The following is a 14,967-nucleotide window of genomic DNA, read 5'->3' as shown; positions in this document are numbered from 1 at the left end:
AAAAATCCCCCTTGGATTGCCTGATCAGCATTGGGACCTCAGGGAGGACAGGATTAACCCTCTTCCTCATGCTGAGATCCCAATAATAATAAAAACCTAAAGTGGTTTGGCATAGAGGAGCAACTCCCATTGGTGCAAATGGAAATTTACACTCTGAAGTGAATAGCAGCTTTGGTGGTAGGGTGACTTTTATTAGGACCATAGTGTGGGGAAGAAAGGGTTAAACTTCTCATGTGCCAATGTCTTGGATCTCTTGCGTTGCAGCTGCTATTTAGAATTTAGAAGCTAGACACGTGAATTGCAATCATGCAATTAATCATAGCAGCGGAATGGATGGTTTTAATTGTATCCTATTGGTTTATTGTATTTTAATTTGTTGTGACCTGCCCTGAGATCGTTTGAGGTGAAGGGTGGGACATAGATCTTATAAATAAATAAATGTCTACTTGGCCCTTAGTCCCATGAGAGTTCCAATGCAGGTTTGCTGCCTAAATGGTATGTGTTCTATTGACATATACTAGAGCTACAAGACCTTGGGGTCAGCGTGGATAGCTTGATGGAGATGTTGACCCAGCATGCAGCAGCTGTGAAAAAGGCAAATCCTGTGCTAGGGAACATTAGGAAAGCAATAGAAAAGGCAAATGCCAGTTTTGTGAAGCAATTATACAAATCTATGGTGAGACCGCACTTGGAATAATGTGTGCAGTTCAGTCATTTCACCTGGAAAGTGATATTGCAGAGCTGGAAAAGGTTCAGAAAAGGGCGACCAAAACGATCAAGTGAGAGGAGCAAGTCCCCCGGGACAACATTTGGGGCTTTTCAGTTCAGATAAAAGGTGACTAAGTGGAGACATGTATGCAATTGTGCCTAGTGTGGAAAAAGTGGATAGAGAAAAGCTTCTCTTCCTCTCTCATAACCGTAGAACTCATGGGTGTCCAAAGTTCTTCTTCACACAATGCATCGTTGGCATTCACCCCTACATGTTGTGATGGCTACCAAATTGGGTGGCTTTAAAAGAGGATTGGACCAATTAATGGAGGATTCGACTATCAGTGCCACTAGATTGGCCATTGGCCTGTACCAGCAAACTCTTCTCATGCTCTTATAACACAATACGCTTGTGGTATTCTGGCTCTGTGGCTGCTTTTCGTACTCTGAAAATAGGAAAAAAATGCCACAAATCCACTTTTCTACCGGTTCTTTTTGAAAGCAAGGCTCAAGAGCTCCATAATCTTTGTTTACACACAGGCATGTGGATCCCAGTTTGGCTAAGGGACATGCACCTGGAAATTTGGTTTCCGTGCATGAATCACAATCTGGATGAGGAACCACAAATATAAAGTGTGCTAGACACATGAGTCTTAGCTCAATCTGTCAACCAAGAGTGCATAAAGAAAATTAGTCTCAGTTGCTGGTGATGGATTAGGATTTAAGAAGAGCAGCGCCAGATTAGTCCAGAGGTCCATCTAGTTCAGAATTTTGTTCTCATAATGGCTAGCATTATGGCTATGCACAACATGAATAATTTATTTATTTATTTATTTATTCAATAGAACTCTGCCTCTTGTGATCCCCAGCAGCTGGGTCCTCTAATACAATGGGTCCCCGACTGTTGTTGGACTACAGCTCCCATCATCCCTGACCATTGGTCATGCCAGCCAGGGATGATGGGGGTTGTAGTCTAAGGTTACCAGACGTCTCCGTTTCCCGGGAACAGTCCCCGGATTTAGAAATAAGTCCGCATACAAAATCCATTGAAGTTGAAAAGTGTCCCTGGATTCATTGAAAACAATCTGGTAGCCTCATTGTAGTCCCACAACAGCCGGGGACCCAAGCACCTGGCATGGAACCTCAGGGGCGCTGCAACAGGCGCCACAACAACGACATCAAACAGAAGGCGAGAAGTGCGAGGGGACAGATTTTGGCATTGCACAAGGCGCCATTGAAATTTGAGACGCCAAGGCCTGCCACTGCCCCCCCCCAACAGCCCTGCACTTGTTGTTCATGTTTAGTCGTGTCCGACTCTTTGTGACCCCCATGGACCAGAGCACGCCAGGCACTCCTGTCTTCCACTGCCTCCCGCAGTTTGGTCAGGCTCATGTTTGTAGCTTCGAGAACGCTGTCCAACCATCTCGTCCTCTGTCGTCCCCTTCTCCTTGTGCCCTCCATCTTTCCCAACATCAGGGTCTTTTCCAGGGAGTCTTCTCTTCTCATGAGGTGGCCAAAGTATTGGAGCCTCAGCTTCAGGATCTGTCCTCCCAGTGAGCACTCAGGGCTGATTTCCTTAAGAATGGATACGTTTGATCTTCTTGCAGTCCATGGGACTCTCAAGAGTCTCCTCCAGCACCATAATTCAAAAGCATCAATTCTTCGGCGATCAGCCTTTTTTATGGTCCAGCTCTCACTTCCACACATCACTACTGGGAAAACCATAGCTTTTACTATACGGACCTTTGTTGGCAAGGTAATATAGTGGAGAATATGTGGACCTCTGGATGTGGCTGAACTACAACTCCCATCAGCCTCAGCAAGCTGGATATAAAGGAGGTGGGTAAGCAAGCAAGACCACAGTAGGTGAAAGAGGAATAAATCACATCACACTTTCCAGCAGAAGGTTATCGCAAAAACCCTGTTTCACCCACAGGGTAAATATGGAAATAAGGATTTAGGCTGCCTAGCTTAATATTTTACTTGCTTCTTTGCCCTGGGGCACTGTTTGTTCATACTACCAGCTCATCTTCATAAAGATAGCAGGTTTTGCTTTTCTTGGCCCAACAGGGCAGTCATTAAAGGAAGGAAGGACCTTGGAAGTTGACCTGGGACCCTTTCCAGGAAGCGGTAAGCGGAGAAGACGAGCTCTTTTATTTTAATCTAGGAACAAGCCAGTCTTTCTAATGAGGTATACCAATGCAGTTTTATACAAGCTCTCTCTCTCTCTCTCTCTCTCTCACACACACAAGCAACTAGGACTTTATATCCATATACTCACAGCATCTGTTTACTATTAACATCTAATTAACTGTTCCCACAGAAACAAAATGCAGGCATCCCAACAGCTGGACTATAAAACCATAATGAGGTTCCACTGTATCAAACAACTGAGTCGCTCTCTTTGTGTTTTCCTTCACCGCCAGAGGGGGACACTTACTCTCCATATGGCCTCCCCTGAGCTGCAGGCCGGGCCGCGTAATAGTACTGCTTATATTCATCCATCCATACTTCAGCTGTGCGTTTGGTGTTTCTGAGGAGAGACATTTTTTTAAAAAGAAAATGAGGGAGAAACCACAGGAGCATGCATGAAAGAGTTTTAATTGGATGCCTCAGATAAGAGCTCGAAGGGATAAATTGTGTGTGTTTGTGGCGTCTAGGTGGTGAAAACAGTAGATAAGATACAAAACAGATGGGCAGATTGTTTTAGTTTTAGTACGTTTTCGTTTGAGAGCTGAGGACATCTTATTTGAGGGGGCCTGCTTTCATGGTGAGGTGAAGTTTTTTAGATGTGCATCTTTAAGGCAGAACTACATGTTATGTTCATTGAGCAGGTTGCAGACCTGTCAGGGGATTTCATTTTAAAAAATTTTTAGAGAGAAAGAGGGAGCATTTCCACTGGGACTGCAGCACATAGGAGGGGGAAGGTATAACCTTTCTCTAGCCGACTGCAATAGCAATTGCACACTGATGGGGGAGGGGGGGAACCCCATTGGTAGTTTTTCTCTATCACCATTTGCAGTGTGTGAGGGCGATATTCATCGCAATCGTAGCTGAGGAGGGAAATGCAGCTGTTGTGCATCTGTGAAGAAGTACACAGAATTCAGTGTCTGGGGATTATAGATTTTCAGTTGAAATGTGTTCTTTATTCAGTCTGTCTCCTCTTTCCCTCCCTTTCTCCCATGCCTTCTGTTTCTCCAGGTTAATCTTATTAACTTAAGGTCTGGCGAAGTTCCGTTCAGGAAACCTGCCTTTACTTTCCCCTTCTGCAGTTTCTTTTCATCTCCCATGATCACCTTCGGTTACTGTCCCTATGAAGGCACAGCAACCTTTAATATGTTCACTTCACGTGGTATTTTACTCTTCTGAGAAACGCATGGAGCTCTGCTGCCCCAAATGGAGCTGTATCTCCCAAAATGACTGCACCATTCAGTTCAAGGATAGCTGTAGTCGTGTCCCACAGGGCAGCTCTCAAGTGCGCATTTTTGCACACGTGCTGCAGTGCATGCAGGCATTTGGAATAATTGATGTGTGTTCCCTCAAATACATTTTAATATCTACGAATGGTGCTGTCACAATTCATACGGCATGGAGAGAAGATCAACATTTTAAATATAAATAATGTGTCATGGCTAACCAGGTAACATTATTGTTCAATAAAGAGCTTCTATAGCAGTCGAGCAGGAGTAGGTATATTTTTGTCTATAGGGGCTTCTATCACAGATGCAGTGCCTCGTGGGCTTTTCCGGCTACATTAGCCAAAGAATGCATGTGCAAAAACATTTGGCAACAAGCAGACATAGCAAGGATGGAAGCACCAGGGCCAACTCCAGGGAATCTGGAGTATATTCAGACTTTTGCCATTTTGGGGGTAGAATTCAATCAGATACTAGCAAATGTAGGTTGCACAATTAAAAGTGATGTGGCACTCTTGAACAACAAACCCACTTACGCCAAAATAGTGTACTCTTTGCAGTAAGGAAAGCGATGGGGAAATGCACCAGAAAGTGTGGAGTAACCATTGCTTGATGCAATGTCATATAACCCCCCCCCCCGACAAGCATATCAGAATGAATGCTCAATAAATTGCCTAACCCCCCTACAAACTTTGTGCAAAGAAATCAGGATGAATGCTCACTAAACAGGTAATCTGGAAGTGATCCTGGGCAAACTGCCCTAAGCTCTGCCTTCAGTGGTCCCTTCTACATGGTTTTATGTAGTGGTGGGCAAATTAAAAAGGAGGCAGATCAAGCCAAGTCCCAGCAGCAAGAGGATGGATGCCCTGCTGGGACCCTGAACTTTCCCCCAGGGTCTCTTATATGGCACCTGGTCAGCTATAACTGTACAACCCAAACTTACGTGCATGGAAATTTATGGCACTGGAAAAGGTACATATATTACCCAAAATTGGAAGAATTTGCTGGTTCCTAAGTGTAATGTGCAATCTCTGTGTTGCTTCCTGCCATGACTATCTTATCACCCTTACTTCTTTTCTCTGCACCGACGTCTACAATTCCAATTGTTCAGTGCACTACTAGTGTGCCTTTGTGAAGAATTTCACAAGCCGTGCAGTGCGGCGCACCATCTCTATGCACAGCCATACCTGTGTAATAGCTTTACTGGTGGGCAGGTGCTTGATGGGCGCCTGTACTTACTGGGGAGAGAACATGACATCAAAATGCCAAACCACATTTTCCCTCCAGTAAATATGGATTTACCCTTTTCTGGCGGAAATCTGATAAACAATAAAAAAACAAAGCAAAAGTTTAATAATCCATTTGTGATATCTGAATGGTGTGTTTGAGATACCAAGTCCTTGTCCGGAAGCACCTTTTATCCCATCGTTTTCCTACAATCAGCTCTTCACATTTTCAATATGTATCCTTAAATATCCTGAAAAAGAGAGCTATAATCCCTACTTTAACTGCCCGTGACTGTGAGTTTGGGAGAATGCTGCTCACATGGCCTTTTGCAGCACATATTTTTGTTTCATTGAGCCGTCAGTGAATAAAGTAAGCCTACTTTATGTAGGTGTTGGCATTTCCTTCGGGGAAGACGTAGGGGTGCTTCTTCCTGAAGACGTGCCCAACTCGGCTGCAGGGGATGATTTCTAAACTTCCGCCGCACATCCACACCCGGAATGAGATTTCTGTAAGAGAGGCTCATGTTCATCTTTGCAAAGTCTCATAGCAGGAAAGATTCCAGCTTTAGCCTTTGTTTTACCCCTTTGCCACACCAAGTCAGGCAAACCCACATAACAGAAAGAGCTTTCCTGGGCTCTCTGCCTTCTTAAGTGCATTTCAAAGCTTCTTACCATCAGTTTGACATTAACCTATTTGAAATCTCCTTGTAACGTTGTGGGTAATGATATCAAAATGGAAAGAAGCTGGCCTCTACACAGGTAGTCCCTTTATACAGAGTCCTGTCTCCCTGACAACCCAGTGCCTCTCCACCCCTTTCAAGGCTGCAGTTGACTCCTCTGATCTGTAACATTGTTCTGGCCAGAAATAATTAAATAACAAACCACCCCCTCCGCAAAGCCCAGTTTGAAAGAAACTTCCAGGCATGAACAAGGAGAGATTACACAAACACCCCATTTTTCACTTCTTCTTAGGCAGTCCAGGAGCTGTGCACCAAGGCAGAGTAAACTGGCTACAGACCCAAGTCCCCTGTTGCCCTTGTCATCATTCCTTGATATCTTTGTGTCATCTAGGACAGGCACATCCAACTCCCTATAGACCACAATCTACTCCCAGTATAAAACAACTGGCAGTGATCTACCCATTGTCATTGGGAGGGAAGCCAAAGTTGTTCAGCTTTTTTAGGGGAGCCCAAAGTTGGTGAGCTTTTTTTTTGGGGGGTGACAAATTTGTCTAGCTTTTTGGGGAGGTCATGAGACACGTAAAACCAACACAGACGATAACAGGCAAATGCAGCAATACAGGAAACTAAACTAGCAATAATGATCGCCCATTTCACGTAACAGACGGGCAGAGCAAGGACGGAGGGGGGCAGAGGCTTTAAACACAATGCTTTTACCAACAAGCAATTGGAAGGGAGCGATCGGAAGGGAGCCTGCAGTTGGAAGGGAGCCCGCAATCGACCACAATTGACAGCGATCACTCGGGGATCGACCAGTAGATCGCAATCGACCTGTTGGACATTGCTGATCTAGGACATAACAAGGCTAGCTCTGATCAACAAAGTGATAATGGGATTACAGCTTGTGGCTATCTTCTCCCTTCTCTGTCCTTGCACTGGTGTAGGTATTACGCAGATAAACATACTCCAAATATCCTTTCACTTGGTCTGAAATCATCTTACATAGGAGCTGTAAACATGGTACAGCAAGAGAGCAGATGGGTGGATGACTCTCTCTTGGAAAACCATGTGCACACAATCATGCTCATGCCTAGATTCACTGCTTGTGAGATTGTTTTATTGACTTCAAGTGCTCCATGCGGACAACAAGCAGTTAACAACAAACAGAAGATCTCGTGTCAGGCCACAGATCATTGAGATTCCAGAACAGATGTTCCAACTCCACCCATGTGAGAGGCTCTCCCACAGCCACCATAAAATCATCCCCGAGAAGAACAGCCCATTCTTTCTCTGCTTGGTGACACATTAGTAAAATGCACTGCACTAATTAGAGAGATCCCACAGGAAAACCCTACCAGACATTTGGAATTAACTCTGACACGGACCATTTCTTTCTTTTAAAATGCCTCCAGTGGCTAAGGTCATGGCAAATCTGTGCACACCACATTTTACCACTCGGAGACTGTCTTTTTGCCAAGGAAGCGCCTGCCTGCCCACCTGCCCTTTTTGCAAAGCTGATGATGGCATCAAAGAGATGATATAATATTTGCCTTTGCATTATGAAAGAAAGGATGGTGCTGGTGGAAAAGTAAAGTTGGCACTTTAATAAAGGCACTGAAAAGAATTGAGCTCTTGTTTGCTTAGATTTCTGGCAAATAATAAGTGGAACTTTTGAGTGATGGATGGATGACCAAAAGAACACAAACTGCCCTGCCTCATGAATTTTGGCTAGCAAGGATGCTGGTTGTTGTAGAGTGACAGGGACTCACCAAAATTCTCTCCACCCCAGATGTCCATCGCTGCATCGTATTTCCCAAGGTGGTTGAACCAGGCCTTGTCAATTACAAAAAGACCTCCTGCAATGATAGGAGTCCTGTGTGGTTGGGAACAAAAGAAGACATAGACTCTCACTTGGACTCCTTTGTAGGAGGTTTTGCGCGCGCACGCGCGCGCACACACACACACACACACACACACACAATCCACATCCTTGTTTCCTGGCCCATGTGCATTTTTTATCTGTAAATAGTCAGATACACAGCTTTTTAATTCCCAGGTATGAATATGGAAAATGTCCTGGAAGCAGGAAGGAGGAGGGATCTGAATGCGCGAATGCTCCAAGTGGGACGGAGTAGCAGGCACACAAACCCTGCCCCCAATATCCTTGTGGATGGCGTCATTCCCCAACCTTCCCAGGGTTGCATGGGAAAGGTCTACAGGGGCTTTCAACTTGCGCGTGCTTGAATGCAGGTGAGGACCATGACAAAGCAGTGCCCACAAGTGTATAGAGGAATCTAGTTGTGTTCAAGGGAACATGACTAGAAGCCCCCTGTAGAGCTTTCCTGCACACCAAAGGAAAGGGTACAATACACATAGGGACATTGGGAGTGGGATTTGCATGGATGTCCCTGTTCCCACTTTCTCATGTGGTCGGTCATATATGCCTGAGCACACCTATCGTCTGTTAGTATTCTGTTCATTTGAAAATCCACAAGCAGAGGCCAATGGGAGATAAAAGACTCTTGCAGCAGACAGCACTACCACTAATCCCGCATTGCGCATGCTCACAAACACCAGGCTGCACTGCACTAGCTAATGCTATTGGTTTGTTTTTTTTTTTAAAAAAGTGTGTGTACCCAAATTCAAACTGCTAAAACTCCTTCTGGCTGCCTGGCTGCAACTTCATCAAACTCAGATTGCTTCCAGAGGCTGCAGCCATCCAGGTAAATTCAGTCCGTTTGTTAAAGCCCTCTGCAGGCATCATGTTTCAATTATTTTTTGAGGAAAGAAAAAGTGGAATCCTATACATATCTTCCCAGAAGTAAGTCCCACTGAGTTCAGTGGGGCTCGCTTACAAGTAAGCATGTCCAGGGTTGCATCCTAGCAGGATTCCTTTTATTCTATCTAATACCTGCACACAAAATAGACCACTCAATAAATCGTCATAATAAAATTTGAAACTTGTGTTTCAAAGAAGACTTGTTATTTGTATGTCAGTCAGAAGTGCTAATGCACTCATCAACGCCACTTCTACAAGCCTGAAGTTTTCAGTCCTGATTGCAGGCTTGAAGACCAAAAATGCATTTAGCACTCAGGGGTTATTTACATGGCATTATTTAACTGGGGCTCTGTGCCTAGTTTTATCCTGCGAGGAGCCTCATTTCAAGGAGAAAGTCACACTTTCTCAGAAGGACAAAGTGCTTTTAAGAAGCCCTTTGTAATCAGTTGGGTTTTGATTTGAAAACAGAGTTATTTGCCCTCCCTCTTTTCCTCCAGATCAGCTGGGAAGAAAAGGAAAGAAGTGGTACTGAGTGGGGCTGAGACTATGTGGCAAACACTGCTGTTAATTTCGCAGCACAGATCCTACCCCCAGCAGCCTGGTTCATGTCTCAAAGATCCTTTTCTCTTTGATTCTTCTGATGGAGGACTGTCATAAGGCAGAAATGGTGCTTTCTCTCCTGAAACAGGGCAGCGTCAAAATGTGGGGATGCCATGAGGCAAAAACGATGAGCAAGAAGAACTGGGATGCAGGAATAAAGGGAAATGCTTGGAGCATCTATCTGGCCTGGAGCTCTGAGGATGCACTGCAGGTAGATTTCCACTCTAGGATTAGGAAGATCCAACATCTGAAGCTCAGCCTCAAAAAAATGGAATGTCTTGGACTAGCTTTTAGGGCACATATGAAAGATTGTGTCTCTTATCATGATGGCCTGTTTCCTTTGTTCCTCGTTAGGGAAAGCAGTGGCAAACTCAACCACCATTATGCAATCTTTAAAACAATGTGTATTTAAGATGCATTTCAGCAAAGCATTGAATCGTAAATTGCTGTAACCTGCTTGGGGACCTGCTGAAGAAGGGTGAGTAATAAACAACAGCAACAGCAACAATTTATTATTCATATGCTGCCCATCTGACTGGGTTGCCCCAGCCATTCTGGGCAGCTTCCAACACATTAAAACACAGCAGGACATCAAATATTAAAAATATTAAAAACAAGCCCTACTTCTAATTTCTTATGGGTTAATATGCTTTGAGCCAAACTGTCATAGGACACACTTCTCAGTATGTATCAAATCAGTGGTGGGGAGACCTTTTCAGCCTGAAGACCTTCATTCCCACACGCTTGGTGGGTCCAGGGACAAAGGGACTAGAGAAATAGGGCATTTGTTCAGTAAGCTGCAGTCCAGCCACACAAAACCCAGCTATTTCTACACACACACACCCCTATTCATCCAAACAAGCAATCGGCACTAACACAGTTCCCAGCCAGGCAAAAAAAAGCACATAGGAAATGAGCAGAGCAGGCTACTCAGAGGGTGTAGTCTGGGGAGCCCCAAAGGCTGGGCGGTGTGGTGGGGTTCAGTGGGGTGTGGTGGTGAGAGAGTTGGACTAAGACCCGGGAGGCCAGAGTTCAAACCCCTCCCTACCCAGCCACGAAGCAACTCTCGGCCTCACCTGCCTCACAGGGTTGTTGCGAGGATATTTGAGAGAGGAGGAGAGCCATGTACACCACCTTGAACTCCTTGGGGAAAAGTGGAATATCAAGAAGACGATGACAGAGAGGCCTCGGGAGCCACAGCTGGCTCCTGGGCCTAGGGTTCTCTACCACTGCATAAAAGCAAAGAATCTTTTGCCTCTCTTCCGCAGTTCTGTGCTTGTCACCCCTGTTTTCCCTTCCTCCTTCTTGTCACTTACTTGATGGGCTCTGTGGGGTCTGTCCGCTTTGCCTTCTGCTCGGGAGAAAGTTGTTCCCATTTAAAATGCAGGCTCCAGTCGAACCCTAAATGGGAAGTGAACAGCAGGAACAAAGAGATTAGAGATAGTGCTTCCAACTACGGACCCATCGTCATCAAGATGCTTTGCATCAATATCATTGCATGAGTTGTGTTGATAATCAACAGGATGGTTAGTCTTATCCAGGAGAGGATTTCATGTCTTCCCATTGCCAAAGAAGAAAAATCACAGCCTTAATATCCAGCTTATAGATCCTTTTGCATCATATCATTAGCTGTCAGGGACTGGACAGAGGAGTAATGGTGGAGACCGCCTCACCAGCCTGAACCTTCCAGAGAAGAGGAAGACAGTATAGATTTACAATAGGGGTTTGCGGGAGGTCACAGCTCAGAGAGAGATGAGGGGCAAATTTGGGAGATAATGGGAGAGGAAGAGGAAGGGAAGGCAGAGCTGGAGCAGCTGGCTGACACGTTATCACTAGAAAATATTCCAGACGCCCCTTCTCCCAGAATCTGGAGAGCATTGAAAGTAGGAGAGTAAAGGGCTTGGAGAGTAAAGGCGGCCACTGTAAGGTGAGTGGTGCTGTTGACCATTGAGGAGAGAAGGGGAATGGAGATTACTTGGAGCAACGCCATTATTCCAAGCAGCAGCATTTCTAAGCCTCTCTCTGTGAATATTGAATAAAAGACATTGGTAAAACCTTCCTTGTCTATCTGTTCCTGGCAGCCTACACTGCCCTGTTGCAGGAGAGAAAGCACCTGATTAGCACATCTTTATCTAATGAGAAAGATCTGTGAGATCTGTGGTAGCTTACACATCAGAAGTGGCTCGCTGGGTGGAGCAGGGCTGCTGTGCTCACTGTCTAGAAAGTGAGTCGCTGTTGCTTACAGGGAAAGGATGAGATGACAGGGAGGCTGGTGCAGTGGAAAGGTGGCAGAGCCAATCTGGTGCTCCTGCCAGTACGTTGGTGCTATCCTGACCTCCTTGTCACCTCCTTGCCCCCATCCCTATTAGCAGTAGCAACCCACCTGCCGAGAAGCCCACGTACAAATTCCACCTCACCTGGTCGGAATCTTCTGTCACACACAGCAGTTAGTATATTTCTCTTTCTCTCCTCAGTTGTACATCAGTCTCACTTTATTACACACGGACTATCAAAAGGAGCCCAAATGCAGTGGTGGGTTTCCAGGAGAATTTAACTGATTAGCAATGAAACTGATTTTTCAAAAACCCAGTATGGATTTTGCAAGAAAATAAAAGCTGTCTTGGGTCATAAAGATTCTGTTAAGAACATGAGCTCTGTTCGGTCAGGCCAAAGGCCCATATAGTTCAGCACCTGTTCTCCCAGCAGCCAACCAGATGCCTACTATTAGTAGTAGTAGTAGTAGTAGTAGTAGTAGTAGTAGTAGTAGTTTGTTACCAAAGTCTCTAAGGGACTTACATTTGAAAACATAAACCAAAACGCATTATACCATCAGAATTTCACATAAAACTTTAACGTTCTTACACAAACACCTACAAATATCCCTTTCTGACTGTAAGTTCCCTGCAAGTTGTTTTTCAGAGACATGCTGTCTCTCGTTCTGGAGGTGGAATGTGACTAGTAGCCACTGAAAGCTTCCCCCCCCCCCCTTAGAGAGTAACATAAGAATAATTCAACAGGTCTAAATTCCCTTTAAAGACAACCAAGTTGGTGGCTTTCATTACGCCTTGCAGTAGCAAGCAATGTAAGTACATAAATATAACACTTGTACTCCACATTTCACTCAGGACTTCCAGCATTGCAGGGGATTGGACTCGATGGCCCTTGAGTTCCCTTCCAACCCTACAATTCTATCTTTCTATACTTCTTATTCCCCTCTAGCGACTTTGCTCATGCACTTGCCTGAACCAGGCATAGCAAGCACGGTACCCCACCTGCCAATATCTCATATGCACCAGTTAGCGTGTTAGTGGCCCCTGGCCTAAACATTTACCTGTGTACAGGTGACTGCAGACTCACCTCCTCTCAGATCTGAAGAAGCTGCCACATAAGCAAAAGTGTCCAGGTTGATGATGTCAATAACTGGACTGACCACATGCTTTGGGTCCTGATAACAAAGATGAAAGTACAATAAATATATTTGTGTATTACATTTACGCAACAAGGGTATTGCATTTCCCAGTCCTGGAAGGCATTAAAAGTTGTACCTGGGAAAAAGGGACTTTCCCCGGAATTTGCCAGAAGGCTGTGAAAGGAGGGAAGAGAATACCAACATCCCAACCCAATAAAAGGAAGGATCAGATGCAGAAGAACTTTTTTCAGCTCACAACAGATTGGTTCCATTCTATTAAACCTCTTTTTTTTTACACTGCTTCTGAGATTAGTGCACTTTGTTTCCTCATGAGTATCACAGGATATTGTGGATATTGCACTGGGTAATGTTTGCGATGTTGCAAACAAAGAGCAACACTCTCTCCATCTTTGCCAATTTGAGGGTGGAGCTGTCCTATTCTACAGCAAGTCTGTCACCTCTCCGTCATCACACAAAGAGAGGACAGAATACTCTGGTACCGAACAGAGCCTTTTTGGAGTATCGTTTCAGGGAAGTGGTGCCATTGGAGCCCACTTTCATTCAGAAAGAATGAGAATCATCCAAAACACACTGATGAAAAAGTCAGACGGGGTGGCTGTTTTCACTGCAGAAGGAATATCTGTTCATAGAGAAATTCCCAGAAGATGCCAGTTTATTTCTTTTAATTAGCTGAAACGTTTTCTTTTAAACAGAAAAAGTGCTATGGGCATGGTCAGGCACTTCCCTGGGCTAATTCTTAGGCTGCTGTAGAGATGCAAGAGCCTCTATGTGTACTTTAGGGTCCCAAACGAGGGGGGGAGGTGATTTGTTTAAAGCAAACAAACACCTGCACTTAGGGGCACAGATTTCATATATCGCCTAGGTAAGGCCAGCCCAGGATGTCACCTGGGACAAAACAGACAATGTCCTGCTGTCCTGAAAAGGAGCAAGCTGTGTGTGTGTGTGTGTGTGTGTGTGTGTGTGTAAGTGGTAGAAGCTGACAAGTGCAGGAGGTAGAGCGTCCTGTGCTCCTTGGAGGCTGGGTCTGCCACCTGAGGCAACTTCCTTACTGTGCCTAATGGCCCTGGTATTATGAGGCTGTTCTGGCATTATGGGCAGAAGGCCTTGGCTCATCATCTGTGCCTTTAAGGGATTCCTTCCTACCAGCATTATTGGAGAGGGGCAGGATCTAGCCAAGTGGAAGAGGCTCCCAGTATGCTCCGATAAAGTCCATTGGAAAGGCAACAAAAAAGGAAAGCAGCAAGGAGGTAAAATACGTGAAGAAACTTATTATGTCTTTTCTGAGCGCTGGGGCACCACCTCCCATGTCAATCAACTTCTCCTAAATCCATTGTTGAGCAGTTCCTTTGTACAGGAAGAGAAGCTTTTATTTTTATTGCAAGGGGAGTTGCAAATATTTGGTCGAATAATTTATCACCTCTAAGCAAACTCACCCCTTTGAAACCTGCTTCCTTAATATTTTTCTTCTGACTGTCAGTGGACAAACCGAAGGGAAGCAGCTGAAGAACATGCAGCCCATAAAGTCAGCAATGAGGAAAGGCAAAATCACTGCTAAAGTTCAATGCAAACCAGTGGGGAAATCCCATTGAACTCAATGGGACTTAACTTCTGAGTTAGAAAGGCTTAGAACGGCACTATCAACAGTACAAGATAATCTCTCCTCACTCCCACACCTGGTAATTGCTGTGGCTTTTCCAGTTGTGAGAAAAGAGTTTGAAAGAATTAGATTTGACTGTTACGTTTATATAACACCCAGGCAACTGTGTGGCTAACATACACCATAAGACAAAGAAATACAATTTCCCCCTCTTTTTTCTTTTATCTTTCAAAAGCACATTAAAACAATAAATAAACTACAAAGCAAAGAAGTCAGGCAGCCCCACCCCACCCCACAAAACCCCACCTAAAATTATCATAAAACTCAGCAGCTAAAAAAGCAATATTTGGTTCTTATTGCTCAATTATAGCCATGGGTGGAAGAGGAGGGCCCAAATATCTATGAGGGTGGTGGTACAGCAAAATTTTGTCAGCTCTGAATGGCCTTTTCCTTTCTATTTCTTTCTTTGTTTTGTTTTGTTTTTTAAAAAATAGCCCAGACTCCAATTATAGCTCAAAGCTTCAAGCTTTT

The 14,967-nt window shown here is 44.7% G+C and overlaps 1 protein-coding gene across 1 annotated transcript in view; it reads right to left on the bottom strand.

The window, feature by feature from the left end:
* GALNT14 (polypeptide N-acetylgalactosaminyltransferase 14) overlaps positions 1 to 14,967 on the bottom strand; it is a 221,762-nt gene that overhangs the window by 12,869 nt on the left and 193,926 nt on the right. The window contains exons 7-11 of the mRNA XM_028724478.2: positions 12,767 to 12,854; positions 10,726 to 10,810; positions 7,800 to 7,903; positions 5,731 to 5,857; positions 3,149 to 3,241 (exon numbers count right to left, since the gene is read on the bottom strand). Coding sequence (XP_028580311.2) covers positions 3,149 to 3,241; positions 5,731 to 5,857; positions 7,800 to 7,903; positions 10,726 to 10,810; positions 12,767 to 12,854 — 497 coding nt within the window. The remainder of the gene's footprint in view (positions 1 to 3,148; positions 3,242 to 5,730; positions 5,858 to 7,799; positions 7,904 to 10,725; positions 10,811 to 12,766; positions 12,855 to 14,967) is intronic.

Source organism: Podarcis muralis, chromosome 3 (genome assembly GCF_964188315.1).
Source record: "Podarcis muralis chromosome 3, rPodMur119.hap1.1, whole genome shotgun sequence".
Classification (NCBI taxonomy): domain Eukaryota; kingdom Metazoa; phylum Chordata; class Lepidosauria; order Squamata; family Lacertidae; genus Podarcis; species Podarcis muralis.
This window is presented reverse-complemented; position numbering and strand designations above follow the sequence as displayed.